The sequence below is a fragment of the Macaca nemestrina genome, chromosome 6 (assembly GCF_043159975.1).
Source record: "Macaca nemestrina isolate mMacNem1 chromosome 6, mMacNem.hap1, whole genome shotgun sequence".
In the NCBI taxonomy this organism is placed as follows: domain Eukaryota; kingdom Metazoa; phylum Chordata; class Mammalia; order Primates; family Cercopithecidae; genus Macaca; species Macaca nemestrina.
The window spans coordinates 176,060,602-176,076,088 of record NC_092130.1 but is presented as its reverse complement, the minus strand read 5'-3'; the positions used below and the strand labels follow the sequence as shown (position 1 = coordinate 176,076,088).

The 15,487-nt window shown below is 40.6% G+C and overlaps 1 protein-coding gene across 2 annotated transcripts in view; it reads left to right on the top strand.

Annotated features, from left to right (window-relative positions):
- The window catches only part of LOC105489455 (ADAM metallopeptidase with thrombospondin type 1 motif 16), a 181,162-nt gene that overhangs the window by 92,134 nt on the left and 73,541 nt on the right, over window positions 1-15,487 (top strand). For both annotated transcript variants that reach the window (XM_011754286.3, XM_011754287.3), the window contains exons 12-17: window positions 1,212-1,360; window positions 3,082-3,254; window positions 5,032-5,162; window positions 7,170-7,293; window positions 7,697-7,941; window positions 10,006-10,144. In XM_011754286.3, the coding sequence (XP_011752588.2) occupies window positions 1,212-1,360; window positions 3,082-3,254; window positions 5,032-5,162; window positions 7,170-7,293; window positions 7,697-7,941; window positions 10,006-10,144 (961 nt within the window). The remainder of the gene's footprint in view (window positions 1-1,211; window positions 1,361-3,081; window positions 3,255-5,031; window positions 5,163-7,169; window positions 7,294-7,696; window positions 7,942-10,005; window positions 10,145-15,487) is intronic.

Sequence of the window (15,487 nt, the reverse complement as noted above, 5' to 3'; positions counted from 1 at the left end):
CAGTGGACTTTGTTCTACACCTGGGGCGAGGGCAGGTAGGGATGGAAGAGATTATGTTGTTTTGCTTAAAGAAAAAAATTGACAAATTGAATGGATGAGGCTTTACTCCTCAGAATTTCTTGTTTTTAAATTGAATTGTTCTTACTTAAATAGCATTAAATGGAGCCATTTGAACTGCCATAGTATGTGGCAACACTGGTCAAATATCAGTGTCTTGATATGTGTTACCCTAATATATCATTTAATAATAGAAGTATTACTTTCCTCCTATGGAAGTAGCCTTTCTTTTTTTTCCTCTCTCTCTCTCAGTACAAATCTAGTGGCTCTAAACTTGGAGGTAAAAAGGGACTTGACTTCAGGTCTCCCCAGCCCACAGGCCAAGTTCTTCTTACTCCACCGGGGCCAGGACAAGGGACAAACATCTTCCTTCTTCCTCCCAACAGACAGTCTGGACCTTTAAGATCTTAGAAGTCCACACCAAACCACCCAGGGAACCACCACTGTTGGACACCATGTTAAATAGTGCATAGCGCTGATATGTGGTGCAGTGAATTTGCTACGTGGAATTTAGCATGAATTAAAATGAATGAGCACTTCTCTGGAGAAAGGGGAACAGATAGCATCTCCAGCCTTCGTGGGGAGAGATGAAATTCCACAAGGATTGCTTCATCGCCCTGGAAGCTGCGTGACCTCTAACGTGGCATCGGTTAATCGTCCCAAGGCTCTGAGCCCAGGTGCTTTGGGGTGAAAGCACAGAGCACTGGCCTGAAATGACAAGGTGTTGAGCCATGCGGAGCCCCCAGCTGTGCTTTCCTACCTGAGACTCTCTCTGTTCTGAACATGAGATGTGAAAAGCACCTTGTTTTCAGGACAGGTCAGAGTTCGCTGACTTGGGAGTTAAACAGTGAGACTGAGTATTCAGATAACACTCCTTCATTAAATGTGTTAAGTTTCCAGGAAAGCAGACATTTGAAAATGATTTTTCTATTCATCTTCCCTGTATATAAATTTATAGGAGGATGCTAGGTTTGGAAAGGAAAAAAACAGCATTGAATGTACTGTATTTATATTAGGTGCTACTTGAGGGTAGGGAGGCTAACATCTGCATAGTTTGCAAAATTTCCCACTACTCAGCCTTATAGCAGTGGTGAGATGAACCCATCTACCTATCTGTCTGAGTCAAGTCAACTTATTTATGTTGAAAATTTTAGTGGTGCCGGGGAGGACAGTGTGTGAAATATGGTGATGAAGGCCCCAAGCCCACCCATGGCCACTGGTCAGACTGGTCTTCTTGGTCCCCATGCTCCAGGACCTGCGGAGGGGGAGTGTCTCATCGGAGTCGCCTCTGCACCAACCCCAAGTAAGTATGCCTTGACCTCCTTCCGCACAAACGACAATTTCCATGCCATCAACCCTCCAAGCAGTATGCCTGTGTCTCAGCTCTCTCTCTCTCTCTTTTTTTTTTTTTTGAGATGGAGTCTTGCTCTGTCATCCTAGCTAGAGTACAGTGGTGTGATCTTGGCTCACAGCAACCTCTGCCTCCTGGGTTCAAGCTATTCTCCTGCCTCAGCCTCCCGAGTAGCTGGGACTACAGGTGCCACCACCTGCCCTGCTAATTTTTGTATTTTTAGTAGAGACATGATTTTACCATGTTGGTCAGTCTGGTCTCGAACTCCTGACCTCAGGTAATCCACCCGCCTTGACTTCCCAAAGTGCTGGGATCATGGGCATGAGCCATCACGCCTGGTCTCAGCTCTTAATAGTAAGTCTGTGCTATGCATATGATTGTAAGAAGCACTGAGTAGGAAAGGTATTTCACTCAAGCATTTCTTAATTGCCTCTCTCTGCTATAACTTAAGATGCTTCTAACTACCTGACCACAGCAAAAAATAACAGCACCAACAGTAATATTCAGGAATTGGATTTTAACCACATTTACTTGACATACCAAGGATCTGATTAAAACAAATAAGTCGTAAGAAAAGTGTATAGAACACAAATAAATAAGATCAATAAGAACAATTTTTGTATGCAGAAAAAAACAAATTTTTAGTTTTCCATCAAATATATTTCCCTTCACAGCAAGTGGTTTAATTTACAGCTTCTCTAAGAAGTAAGAATGAACGTGAGAAGCATCACCAATGTGGGGAAGTAAAGAGGCTTTGATTTTTTATTTTTTAAATTTAACTTTCATTTTAAATTCAGGGATAAAGTACAGGTTTGTTACATAGGTAAACTTGTGTCATGGGTGTGTGTTGTGCAGATTATTTCATTGCCCAGGGATTAAACCTAGTATTCATTAGTTATTTTTTGTAGTCCTCTTCTTCCTCCCACCCTCCACCTTCCAACAGGCCTCAGCGTGTGTTGTTCCGCTTTATATGTCCTTGTGTTCTCATCATTCAGCTCTGCCTTATAAGTGAGAACATGTAGTATTTGGTTTTCTGTCCCTGTATTCGTTTATTAAGGGTAATAGCCTCCAGGCTCCATCCACGTTCCTGCAAACAACATGATCTCTTCCTTTTTTATGGCTGCATAGTATTCCATGGTGTATATGTACCACATTTTCATTATCTGGTCTTGTAAAGGATTCACTCAATGGAAAAGGGAGCACAACCTTACCATTCGTGTGCAAGAATGTGTTCTTGACCACTTGGAAATCCACTTTTCCAGCTGGGCGCAGTGGATCCCACCTGTAATCCCAGCTGTTTGGGAGGCTGAGGCAGGTGGATCATGGAGTCAAGAGATCGAGACCATCCTGGCCAACATGGTGAAACCTTGTCTCCACTAAAAATACAAAAATTAGCTGGGCATGGTGGCACATGCCTGTAGTCCCAGCTACTCGAGAGGCTGAGGCAGGAGAATCACTTGAACCCAGGAGGTGGAGGTTGCAGTGAGCCGAGATTGTGCCACTGCACTCCAGCCTGGGCAACAGAGTGAGGGTGTCTCAAAAAAAAAAGAAATCCACTTTCCCTAAGTACCCGCTCTAACACTCTTAGCTTCATCTCTCCAGTAAGCCTAATTTGAAATAATGTAGGTAGCTACTCAAATATGAAAATTCTGACTTCAAAATACACATTCTAGGCCGTCGCATGGAGGGAAGTTTTGCGAGGGCTCCACTCGCACTCTGAAGCTCTGCAACAGTCAGAAATGTCCCCGGGACAGTGTTGACTTCCGCGCCGCTCAGTGTGCCGAGCACAACAGCAGACGATTCAGAGGGCGACACTACAAGTGGAAGCCTTACACTCAGGTGGAAGGTAAATCTCAAACTGCTTTCGGGTAATAAGCCTTATGCTTTACCACCTTTACTTTCTAAAGAAGTATATGATTGACAGTGTGGTGCACAAATAAACCAGATGTCGCTCTGGGAGGTGAGGGTCACATGTTCTCTTCTGGAGGTTAGTTTTATTTTGCCAACCCCACTGTCATGACCTCTTATCTAAACTTGACCAGCTATGAGGTCAGAAATCAACACACCACATAGAAAGGGTGTGCATAGTACAATGAAACTCATCAAAGAAGTGATTAAAAAAATACAAGATAGCTCCTGTGTGGAAATTGAATCTGTATGTTTTTGAATTAAGAATTACAGTAGTTGATGAATTAAGAATTACAGTAGTTGTTGCTATAAGCCAGTTACCCATTGAATACTTATAATTGTCAAAGAATGAAAGAGAAATTTCAGTATATTTTAGAAAATGGAGTAATTTTGAAGCATACTATGTTCAGAAAGTATTGATCTATAACTATAAACCAAGAAGTTTATTTGTGGCATGTATAAGACTTTACTCCCCACTGGGAAAGAAATAGTGTGTTTCCGTGATTAAAATAACTTAAGGTCAGTGGCTCAAGTGGCATAATTAAGGAGAAATTCAAAGAAAACCTAATCATCTTATTGCTTGAAACTGGGAACATTGCCTGAAAAAATGACAGAAGCCCTTTGGACATAGACAAGTGGGATGTCCCATCTGACATTCACGTTCATCATCTCAGTGTATACAGTGTTTTCACAGTGTCAGGTTCATGCAGTTAGAAAATTCTGAAAGGAAATTACAAGCAATTTCCCCGAAGCACGTTTAGTTGTCCCTTTACTCCTAAATCTGTATAAATGAAGCCAGTGTGATACAGGCCGCTAGGGAGAGAGAAAGGTAGAATGAACTTTGAAATCATGATTCAAACACGTGCGTGCGTTCCTCCTGACTGCCAATCTTTAGTGAATAAACTCATTCATCATGGAAGCACACACTAAATTTGATTCTTAGAATTATTCAGTTGTGCCTCTTATCTTGAATGATAAGGAAAATACTTGTAGATGAATCTCAGGCCTATAAATATTTCTAAGACAGACAAAATGTTCATCATTAATTGTCTCCTTTTTTACTAAGAAGAGAACAAAAGAGGCAAAATGGTTTCAAAAAAAAGTTCATATTAAATATAAACCAAAAAACCTTCAAATGGATTATTTAGGAAGGAAGTAAACTTCCTATTTCTCTTGGTACCAATATTTTAAAACAATATATTTGTAGAAAACATTGTTCTCAAGAGATTTCATCTAAGTTATTCTTTTTATTTGTTTAATTTTTCATGTGTTTTACCAAATGCATTAAGAAATTCAGTGATGTTTTTGATTCTTTTATTACATTTTATCTGTAAGAATTTTGTGTATTACTACAAAATGGTTTTTTTTTTTTGCATGTCTACAAGATAGTAGTTAATGATACTAGTGAAACAGTAAAGCATTAATGTTGTAGCCAACAAATATTTATTGAATGCCTACTATGTGCCAAACACTGTATAAAAATCAAAGGTCTTAAAGGACACTATAGAGTAAAACTTAATAGTGAAGCAATAAATAAATTTAAAGAAACAAAACAAGACATAATGAGCCAACCTTTAAAAATGCCATTGTAATGTATTATTGTGTGGGAATTATTTTATGGGGGAAGAAAGAAAGTCTATCTAAAATTCAGAGCAAAAATGATCAGAGCTTAAGTATTTTTCTTATTTGTGTTTGTGTGTGTATTTCTTTTTAAGATCAGGACTTATGCAAACTCTACTGTATCGCAGAAGGATTTGATTTCTTCTTTTCTTTGTCAAATAAAGTCAAAGATGGGACTCCATGCTCGGAGGATAGCCGTAATGTTTGTATAGATGGGATATGTGAGGTAATCATGATCCTTCATTCATTCAACAAATGATTCCAGACAGTCTGCTTTGTGTCAGGCATCCCGTAGAGGCTAGAAAGACCAGACATATAAGACAAGCCTTTCCCTCTAAGTCACAGCCCAGTGGGGAGAAAGCCAGAAGAACACATTGATGACACGCTGCTTTGCAGCAGTGGAAGTGTGTGCAGAGCATAACGAGAGGGAGGGGCCCATTCTGTCTTAGATGTGGGTCTGGGACATTTGTTGGGCTCCTAGGAGAAGGCAACATCCACATGCAAGCTAGATCTGAAAGGATGAGTTGGAAGAGGGATGTCAGGAAAATAGAGAGGGGACGTGGTGGTGCCAGATGCATGGGTTGCTAGCAGCTGATTCAGTCATCAGAATGCCCAGAGGGAAAGTGGGGTCTGGGGGAAGCTGTGGGAAGTGTTGGGATGAGAAGAGAGTCTTCAAGGCCATCTCCAAGGCTGGATGGGGATCCTGTGTCCATGTACATAGAGCAGGTATTGAGTCTGGGAACAGTGGAGCCACAGGATTTGGTTGCAGTTTGTGGGCAGTAGTGTGGAGAGTCAGTGAAGCAGGGCTGGGTGAGAGCCTGGGCCACTTTGCAGCTCGGACAGAGGCCTCAGCAACATACAGCAGCTACACATTCGCTGAGGAGGGTGAGCGGACAGGGATGCAGGAGACAAGCTGGAGAAGTGTCGGTGGCTAAATGAACATAAGTGACTGATGTTACCCTTACCTTGACTGGCAGAGGGAAGGGGTGGAAAAAATGTTATTATAAACCAAGCAAAGGTGTTAGCAGATCAAACACATTGCATGTAGACAATGGGGTTTCAAATGAAGAAGTTATTCAATCTGCATATCTTATGGAGTCCAAAAACATGTTTTCTAGTTCTCACTTCCCCTAAATTATCGACCATGGTAAAGTTCAGTCATCTACTGAGATCCTTAGTGTAATCATTTTTAATACATGAGGGTTAGGCTGGATGATTCCATTGAGATCTCTTTCATTGTACCTCAGCTGTACAGTCCTCAATTTTGTCTAATTGTTAATTGATGTGTTCATTATTTTATTGTGTTTAGGATTCTTAATGATATAGTGTCATAATCCCTTATTTGTAACTCTGAAATCCAAAAAGCTGTGAAAATGGCGGGGGTACCTGAATTTGTTTGGTGGCAAAGCCTTTCCTGAACTGATATGAGACTATTGATTGGTTTTATTTATCTCACTTACCATAAATATGTAGGGCTTTACTATAGAAACATTCATGAGTTAATTATGGGATGCCACCTAGGCCCTTGTGGGATTCTCATATGCATTTCATGCATAACATCTATTACCTTTCTGAAATTAAAAAAAAACACTCTAAGTTCTGAAATGCATCTGGCCCTGTGGATTTCAAGCCAAGAATTGTAGTTATTTTGCTTCTGAGTGGATTTTTTTTTTTTTTTTTTTGGCATATAGAGCCTATTCTCTTTGTTAGAAAGTGTAATACAAACGAACATCAGAGAAATTTTAAAGAGCTCCTAAAATTCTAAGGAAGTGAATAAACATGCCCTTTATGTAATTACTACTGAGGAGAATTTCTGTGTGTCATCTGCTCCTTCTCTGTCATTGCATGAGACAATTAAAGCCCACAATGGCATATTTTGTTAGAACCTTGTGTAGACACATTGCTTGTCATTGTACTAAGCCCTTTAGGTCAGTCTGAAATTCACCCATCACTCCAACATGACAACCTACAGATTTAATTTAGGGCCACTTGTGTAACAATACTAAAGAGGACAGGTAACGATTCACATTTTAAAAGCTTCCTACATTTTTGAAGGGTGACACGGTAGCCCCGCTGTGCACATATTAGGTATCCAATAAATATTTGTTAACTACCCTACGTTGGTGAAATTTTCAACTCTAGTGGGGAGGAGGTTTCTCGCGTGAGATTGGTGACAGTATTGCTGTGTTGTCCTTTCTTTCATGAATGACATGTGACCTCGTGGGCCCTCCAGAGAGTTGGATGTGACAATGTCCTTGGATCTGATGCTGTTGAAGATGTCTGTGGGGTGTGTAACGGGAATAACTCAGCCTGCACGATTCACAGGGGTCTCTACTCCAAGCACCACCACACCAACCGTGAGTATTTTAGAGCTACCTGCAAGCCTTGGGCAAAGAAGATTGTAACTGAGGCTTCCTAGCAGAGGAGCTTGAGGCGACAGTGAAAATAGCAGGCCTACCTTCCACTGCCTCACTTCCTGCCTCAGCTAGCGCTTGGCTTCTCGAGCCTCTTGCTTTGTTTGGAAGTGTTTGCTAAGTTATTTGAAATAAAATTGTTCTTAAGAAGAGTGAACATCACAGGAGCTCTGCTCCAATTAATAAAAAGCAGTCGGGTATAGTTCTAAGGTGACTGGTCACCAGAACACATCTTCCCCCAGTTCCAAATGTGGATTCTCAGGTTTCGTTTACTGAGGACTGAGGTTGCTTAGAGATTCTGCCCTATGGAATGACAAGCTGTATCTTCCCCATTTCCTTTATCTAGAGTATTATCACATGGTCACCATTCCTTCTGGAGCCCGGAGTATCCGCATCTATGAAATGAATGTCTCTACCTCCTACATTTCTGTGTGCAATGCCCTCAGAAGGTACTACTTGAATGGGCACTGGACCGTGGACTGGCCCGGCCGGTACAAATTTTCAGGCACTACTTTCGACTACAGACGGTCCTATAATGAGCCCGAGAACTTAATCGCTGCTGGACCAACCAATGAAACACTGATTGTGGAGGTAAAGTCCAGCCTCTTGGTTTTGGGGCTTAGATTTTGGGGGTGTTCTGGTATTTGTGGAAATTCATGGCTGTTGGCATAATTTTAAGAAGAATGTAAACAGTTATAAAAAAGAGTGATCCATCCGTAGCTGGAATGGGGCAGCAGACTTGTTTTTATCATCATTCACATTTTGGTGTATGATTACATTTGTATTTAAGTGCTCACCTGTGTTCCCATTTGGGGGTTTTAGCAGTAGATGTTTGCAGAAGCCTTCTTCTGTCCTATATGCTCGACGGCTGTGAGAAGTGGCCACTGTTGAGGGAGGGAGGTGGGCTCTGACTTCGCCTGTGTCTGGGGTGGGATCAGCATTTCTGCTGTGTTCTGTGGCAACAGGAGAAGAGAGCCCAGAGGCGAAGCCCCTTGCTGTGTGATGACCTGCCTGTGTCACAGCATTGATCTTGGCTGGCCACAGCTCTGCCGTCACATCAACCCAGTGTCCAGTGGGTGGGTCACCTCCTGAACCGAGCAGTTCTGTTTACTCGTGAATGCGGAGGCTCGCAAAATATAGTCAGATTCTGACAACACCATCTATCACATGCAACTGTGCAGATGGCAGTGGTGGGCAGTGGATGTTCTAACTCCCCACCTTGTTATATTTCTGTGCACAGTTGAAAGAAGGTTCTTGGTTCAAAAGTTGCCCCATCGACCTACACCTTGCTATGGAGGTACAGCCACCTGGATACCCCCACCTATTCCCTGGGGCTGGCCGCCCTATCTCATCCTCTTGTGTCTTCCTGGGAGATGCCTCCCCTGGCAGTCGGGGTGTGGTTTAGGTGAAGCAACTGCTGCATCTGCACAGGTCCTACTTCCCTCTCCTGTCCTGCCCCTGAACTCTTTCATTCTACCCCTTTATAAACATATTTATCTTGAATTCTTTCCTTGATCATGTCTCCCACCATCTAAGGCTTTTGGCTTGAACAATCAGAGAGAAAGAGAGATGCCTCCGAGTTGAAAATAAGTGGGGCTTGTTAGGAAACTGTTCTTAATGGAAGAAGAGTTGCAGAGGATCAGAATGTCAGGGCTGGAGAGTATCTCAATGACCTTGCAGTGCAACCCCCTGTCCTGGGCTTATACCTGTCCCACAACATCAGCACCACTGAGACTGGAGATGTGTCATCAGGCAGAGGATGGAGCATGGGGCCAGGGTACTCAGGGGAGGGTGAGGATCTTGGTCTACATGGGCATCATATCAGGATGCCATGACTCTCAGGTGCAGGCATGGGATTTATGTCAACAGGTTATGGTGAGTTTTCTAGAAAAATCTTCCAATCAAAATTCAAGGATCTAATACATTTATGAGAGGAATGGTGGCTGGTCCATATGATTGGGTTTCAAGCTAGGAAATGTAGAGTCCAAACCCATTCCATGCCCTAAACTGTGACTCAGTGATCTCCTTTACTAATAAAACACCTTTTCCTGCGGACTTAACGGGTACCTGCCAGTAGGCAAAAGTCTCCTTCATCTCTCCCAGTAGAAAGTGCTCTAACTTAACTTTGGTCAGGCATGGATCATACCTATTGCTGTTGAAATGTCCTGGGTTATTTGAACTCACCAGGAAGTGTGATGACGCTTTGTAGGTCTCTCTTTCTGATTTACTCAGATGCGGGGATTTGCAGAGGATCCCAAAGAAACACCAAGGGAGATAGTCAAATGCTCTTGTTAGGCTGTATCAGATTATCACATGTACCCCCAATATATGTGTATCTATTATGTAACAATTAAAAAATGATAACCTAAAAATGCTTTTTCTAAGCTGCAAAAGTGTTTGAAGTTTTACATGTAGACATACACTAACTGTAAGGAGAAGGGTACAGTCTAGACATTTTTTAGATGAGCTTGAATCTAGATGGGAGGGTTATTCTTGTTCAAAAATTTTATGTAAAGTTTGGATGATAGTCTGAATTTATCATCATAATAAACTTTTTGTTGATTGATTGTTATTTTAAGTAGTCTAAAGCACGTCAGCATGTATTTGCTGGTTTTGCATTAATTTGTTTTATTTTTCCCCTTTCTTATTTTGTAGCTGCTGTTTCAGGGAAAGAACCCAGGTGTTGCCTGGGAATACTCCATGCCTCGCTTAGGGGCCGAGAAGCAACCCCCTGCCCAGCCCAGCTACACTTGGGCCATCGTGCGCTCTGAGTGCTCCGTGTCCTGCGGAGGGGGTAGGTCCCTTCTAATGCTGCTCCTGGAGGCAGCACATGAGCCTTCAGCCATGGGGTACATTGCACCGGCCTTTCTTGAGTCCTAATGAGTAGCCCGGGGCTTCTCCCTGCCGGTAGCAGTGACATTCCCAAGGTGGGGAGTGGTGGTCCTGAGTGTCGCTTGTCAGCCTGAGCTGCCTTTTCCAATTTATCTGCTTCAGTGTGTGACTCTGAGGAAGTCAACAGATGCATTGGTTCCTACTTTCCATCTAATTTATGATTTTGTTAATTTAGATGAGTCGAATGAAAGTCACTGTAATTATGAGATACATCATGTTGATGGTGAGAAACAGACACTTGCATGGAAAATACATTGTCCTAAAGTGGGTTTTTTGATCTAACTAATCTTGTTCAAAATGTTTCCTGGAAAGAGCTTTGCCTACAAGTTGTATAGTCAGATTTGCCCAGAAAATAAAAGAATATTTTGAAAGTTGCAATGAAAACATCAAGAAAAAACATGTCAAAAAGAACTGCACGTGTCAATTGAGTGCCTTGTCGTCTTCATACCATAAACAATGGAAGCTCACATTTAAATCAGCAAAGCTAATTGCACTTAAAGAAAGTTTTTAGCTAGAGCCAATATGTACTGACTGTCTGATATAAATAGTAATGAGTAAATATTTGCAAGCTTAAAACAACATAGTAAATTCTGTCTGATATTTATAAAATACACAAGTTTCCATCTGGCCAAATGGATTTCAGCTTTTTGCAATCCAGGTTTTAATAACTAATAAGTCAATTTGACAATATTATGTTTAAGTAAAAGAAAATGATTCATAAATGAGAACTGGCATAAAGTAATAAGGTAATGAATGAACAAAAATAAATAAAAATAAATGGGTATGTTCTCAATAGTTGCTGTAAATAAATAAGATGAAGAAACTAAAGGAAAACTGAGAGATTAACAAAAAACTTAAATAGTCCTAAAAGTTAACACTATGTGCTTGACATATGTTCTTTCTCCCCAGTATGAACTAAGGATGAAATAGTTAAATTATGGATGCTAGCAAAGCTAATGACTCTGAATGAAATACTGTCTTAGGAAAAACATGACTACCTTCTACACAGAAGGATAGCAAGCACGTTGCTCTAATAGTGACCAGAGAGAAATATGAAGGAAATCTCACACTAGTGATATGGCCCAAGTCAGCCACCAGTTTACTTTATTTGGGAAATAGTGGAACAGAAGGACATTGTATGCTCTTCTCTCTGTGTGACATAGAACATTCCTAACCATATGTATTTTTCCTTCCTTTTCCTTCTGATCTTACAATCATACCCATGTTTTTGTGGATTATGTTGAATGCACTTGATTTTACCTCTTCCTATTTAGGATCTTCTAATAAATGATAATTGGTTAGGATAACAATAGAATCAGAAAACTTCATATTTGTGTAAGGAAAGTATGAATTTTTGAACTCTTTCTTGTATATTTTCATTCGGTAAAAAATGTATGATGAATTCCATGGAAACATCTATAGAGAATGGCCAGTCGATGATTCTGTTTCAGTCTACCAGATTCACTGGTGTCTTTCCTTTGAGCATCAAGCATTCAGAGGAACTCTTAGTTTTCTCAGCTACTGCCAGGCTACTCATCTCAGTATCCTGAAACACTGAATGAATGATTAGTGTACTTGCAACTCATCTAACTATCCCTAAGGAATAGAGAGTTTCTGGGGGAAATCAACCCAAAATCTATTCCCAAATCACTTTTCTAAAGAGCTGCATTATAGAGCCAGTGAGTTTTGTTTGTTTTCAATTTCAGTGGAAAACAGGGATTCTCAATTCAACAGCTGGATGGAGTTTAGGATGTCTGTACTTTCCCACCTCCTATAGGATGATGCTCTACCGTCTTCCTGGTAAAAACCTGACCTCTTCATAGGACAGAGACTCAGAACTTAATCAAGGCACCCTGTCACTGGCCACGTTTGTATGATTAGTAAGAGGAACACTTGCAAATTGTATACTGCAGGGTTTGAACTATAGTCAATCCTCCTCTGTTTTTGTAGATGCATAAAACCACAGTCTTTCTCTCCTGTTCTCTCTCTTTCCTTCCCTAGTATCCCCAGAATTACTTTCTACACAACCAAGATGAAAGTAAGAAACACATTATTGCCATGTATTGAGCACCTACTATGTGCTTTCACATATATTATCTTGTCAAAACCTTTGACAGGGTAAGGGTAGAATGACCACAGGTTTGGGGCAGCCATATCAGATTCAAGTCTTGTCTTCATCAGGCCATGCTCCTTAGAAATTTTGAACCAGCCTTTTGTTTCACGTGTCCGTGTGAAGAGACCCCCAAACAGGCTTTGTTGAGCAACAAAGCTGTTTCTTTCACCTGGGTGCAGGTGAGCTGAGTCCGAAAAGAGAGTCAGCAAGGGTGGTGGGATTATCATGAGTTCTTATAGGTTTTGGGATAGGTGGTGGAGTTAAGAGCAATGTTTTGGGGGCAGGGGGTGGATCTCACAAAGTACTTTCTTAAGGGTGGGGAGAATTACAAAGAAACTTCTTAAGGGTGGGGGAGATTATAAAGAACATTGATCAGTTAGGGTGGCGTAGAAACAAATCACAATGGTGGAATGTCATCAGTTAAGCTATTTTCACTTCTGTGGATCTTCAGTTGCTTTAGGCCATCTGGATGTATACGTCCAGGTCACTGGGGATATGATGGCTTAGCTTGCTTGGGCGCAGAGGCCTGACACGTTTCATGTCTGTGAAGTGTAAAGACTGTATGAATATCAATGCCTGGAAGCAATCCTTATTATCATTAGCAGGTAACTTGGTTCAAACAGGTTTACTGATTCCCATTCTTATGTCACCCAACCACAGCCAAACTGCTACTTAGCTTGTTACTGATGTTCACATTCTTTAACAAAGATGATTCTGCCAGGGAAGCATAACGTGTTCTCTGACTTCCTGTCTTCCTTTCCTAATACAGCTTCTACCTGGCAATGGGCGTTGCAGTCCATTGAACATTAGATTGAAATATCAGCAATGAGGAGGCGACCTCACCCGTAGGCGGTGCTCACGTTTCATGGCCATTCAGGGTGAAAGCTGATCTTCTTCAGTTCTCGTATTCAATTTTCCCTTGATCTATGTTTGGGGGACTTGTAAAATTTCCCCCAATAGTCTTAACTAAGATAGTTTATTCACTGAATGTTAATTACAGTGACTGCTTATGAGACAAGGGCTTTTATATCCCAAGACTTCATTACTTAATTTTAAGTGGTTATTTTGATTAAGCAGTTTATCAGAATTTACTGTCTCTGCCTTGCTGAACTTTAGGATTTCAGGAGTTGATGATATCTGATGACATAGATCCTTTAGAACTAAATGCTCACTTACTTTGAGTGTATTAAATGCTTCATTAGTTGTATCCTGTTGGAGCCTTCTAAATTTCAAAAGTTAAATCAGATTATTTAAATTCTGTGGTATCTGACAATAGCATATTTTAACTGCTTGGATGATTGATATTGGAGGGTGAAAATCCAATATGAGTCTCATTCTCAGTTTTTCAATTTTGTGAGAGAATAATTAACTTTGCCAGTGAGCGTGATATAATAACCTTTGATTATTGTTCTCATTTCTTAGAAGATTAGGTCAGTGCATCACCTGAAAATTCTTGACCTGATTCCCAAAGGAAAAGGGAACGTATAGATGCCATTTTCATCTTATCTGCATATTTTAGAAATTTTAAGGCTTCTACTTGCATAGACTTTCCAATGTTCTGAATTTGAAACTTTTAAATCATCTTTTTCTTAGCTCTCTCTTTGAGAATTTAAGGGTCTACAAGGGGCAGTTATGGAATTCATGAATGGGAAGAAAATAGCTGGAAAATTTCCCCCACCTCTTGCTTCAGTCCAGAAACACTACTTCGCATCAAAAGAGGACGGATAATTCTTTTTGATTTAAAGAGATCTCATTTCCTTATCTCTTACAATGGGTCCATCTCTCTGTAGGAAGTAAGGTTTTCACACAGCCAAGTAATGCCTTTTATCTCCCTTTTGACAGCTTCTTCTGTTTCTTTTTTCTCTCCTCTCACTTTTATGACATAATTGCATTTTTTAATTTCAATGTTCCTGGTTCGTTGTGCCCTAACTGGACACTCAGTGGGTATCTGGGACATCGGTAATGGGGTATGAAACTCAAATAAGGAAACCGCATGCCAACAACATTGCTCAGAACCAGTTTATCCTATTGTGTCTGTCTCTGAGAGGGAGACTTTTTGATGTGGTAATGACTTCACTAGACTTTTGTTTACCTTGTCAAAACATCAGCTTTTTCTCAAAATTATATATGCTGTCCTCTTTTAAAGTCAGTATCTACAATTCACTAGGCTCAATGTATTCCAAATCACTAATCTCCAACCTCTGATTTATTTCCAAATAAAAATACTTATTAAAATTTTACCTATGTCTTAAATTGTCCAACTTGTATGCTGTAATGTCTGGGGATGATGCATTTTTATTCAAATGGAAATATTCATCCAATTCACAACAAAAATTTCTCAGACAGATCTTAAAACTGGCTTGAAAACCATCCTCTCTTACATTTTTTTCAATAATATTCTCTTTACCATCCACAGATATTTCTAGGACTTAAGCTTTAATTCATTTAGGGATTAAATTTGAAAAAAATGATTGAAATCACTTGCAAACTTGCCTTACTTTGTTGATATCAAACTATCCATTTATCCATTCATTCATTGATCATCAGTCAGCAAATGCTTACGTGTTTGGATCTGAACCCTAAACATCTTAAAGCCACCTGGGGAAATACAAGAGACCTTTGCTTGATTTCTTCTCTATCTGAATTGAACAATGAAATGCCAAAGTAGGTGTTGCTTTGCATGAAAACTATTTAGTACCTCTTTAGTGTCATAGCTAGTTGAGGTATCTTACATTTGTGCATCTTAATTGGGGAATCGAGTACTTCGATCCAGCAATTTTTTCTTAAATGTGTGAGCCACTATGCTGAGTTCGGACTGTATAAGGACAGATGGTATATACTTGGTTCTGTCCTCAAAATCACTTGCAGTCTGGAGCAAGGAGTTACCCATATGCCCATGTCTGACAATGCAAGATGGTAGACTCTGTTGCGTTCCAAGAACTGTGAGAATTCAGAGAGATCTCCAGGCCTGTGCACAGGAAGAGCCTCAGCTCAGCTGCAGTTGGGACGCCTGTCTTCCTCTGAGTTCCATTGCTGTGAGATGGCTTTAAAGAGCAGTAGTGGGTTTTGGTTCCTATTGCCCATCTGATTGGCTAACATTTCTAGATCTTTTTCACAGGAACTGCTTCAGAT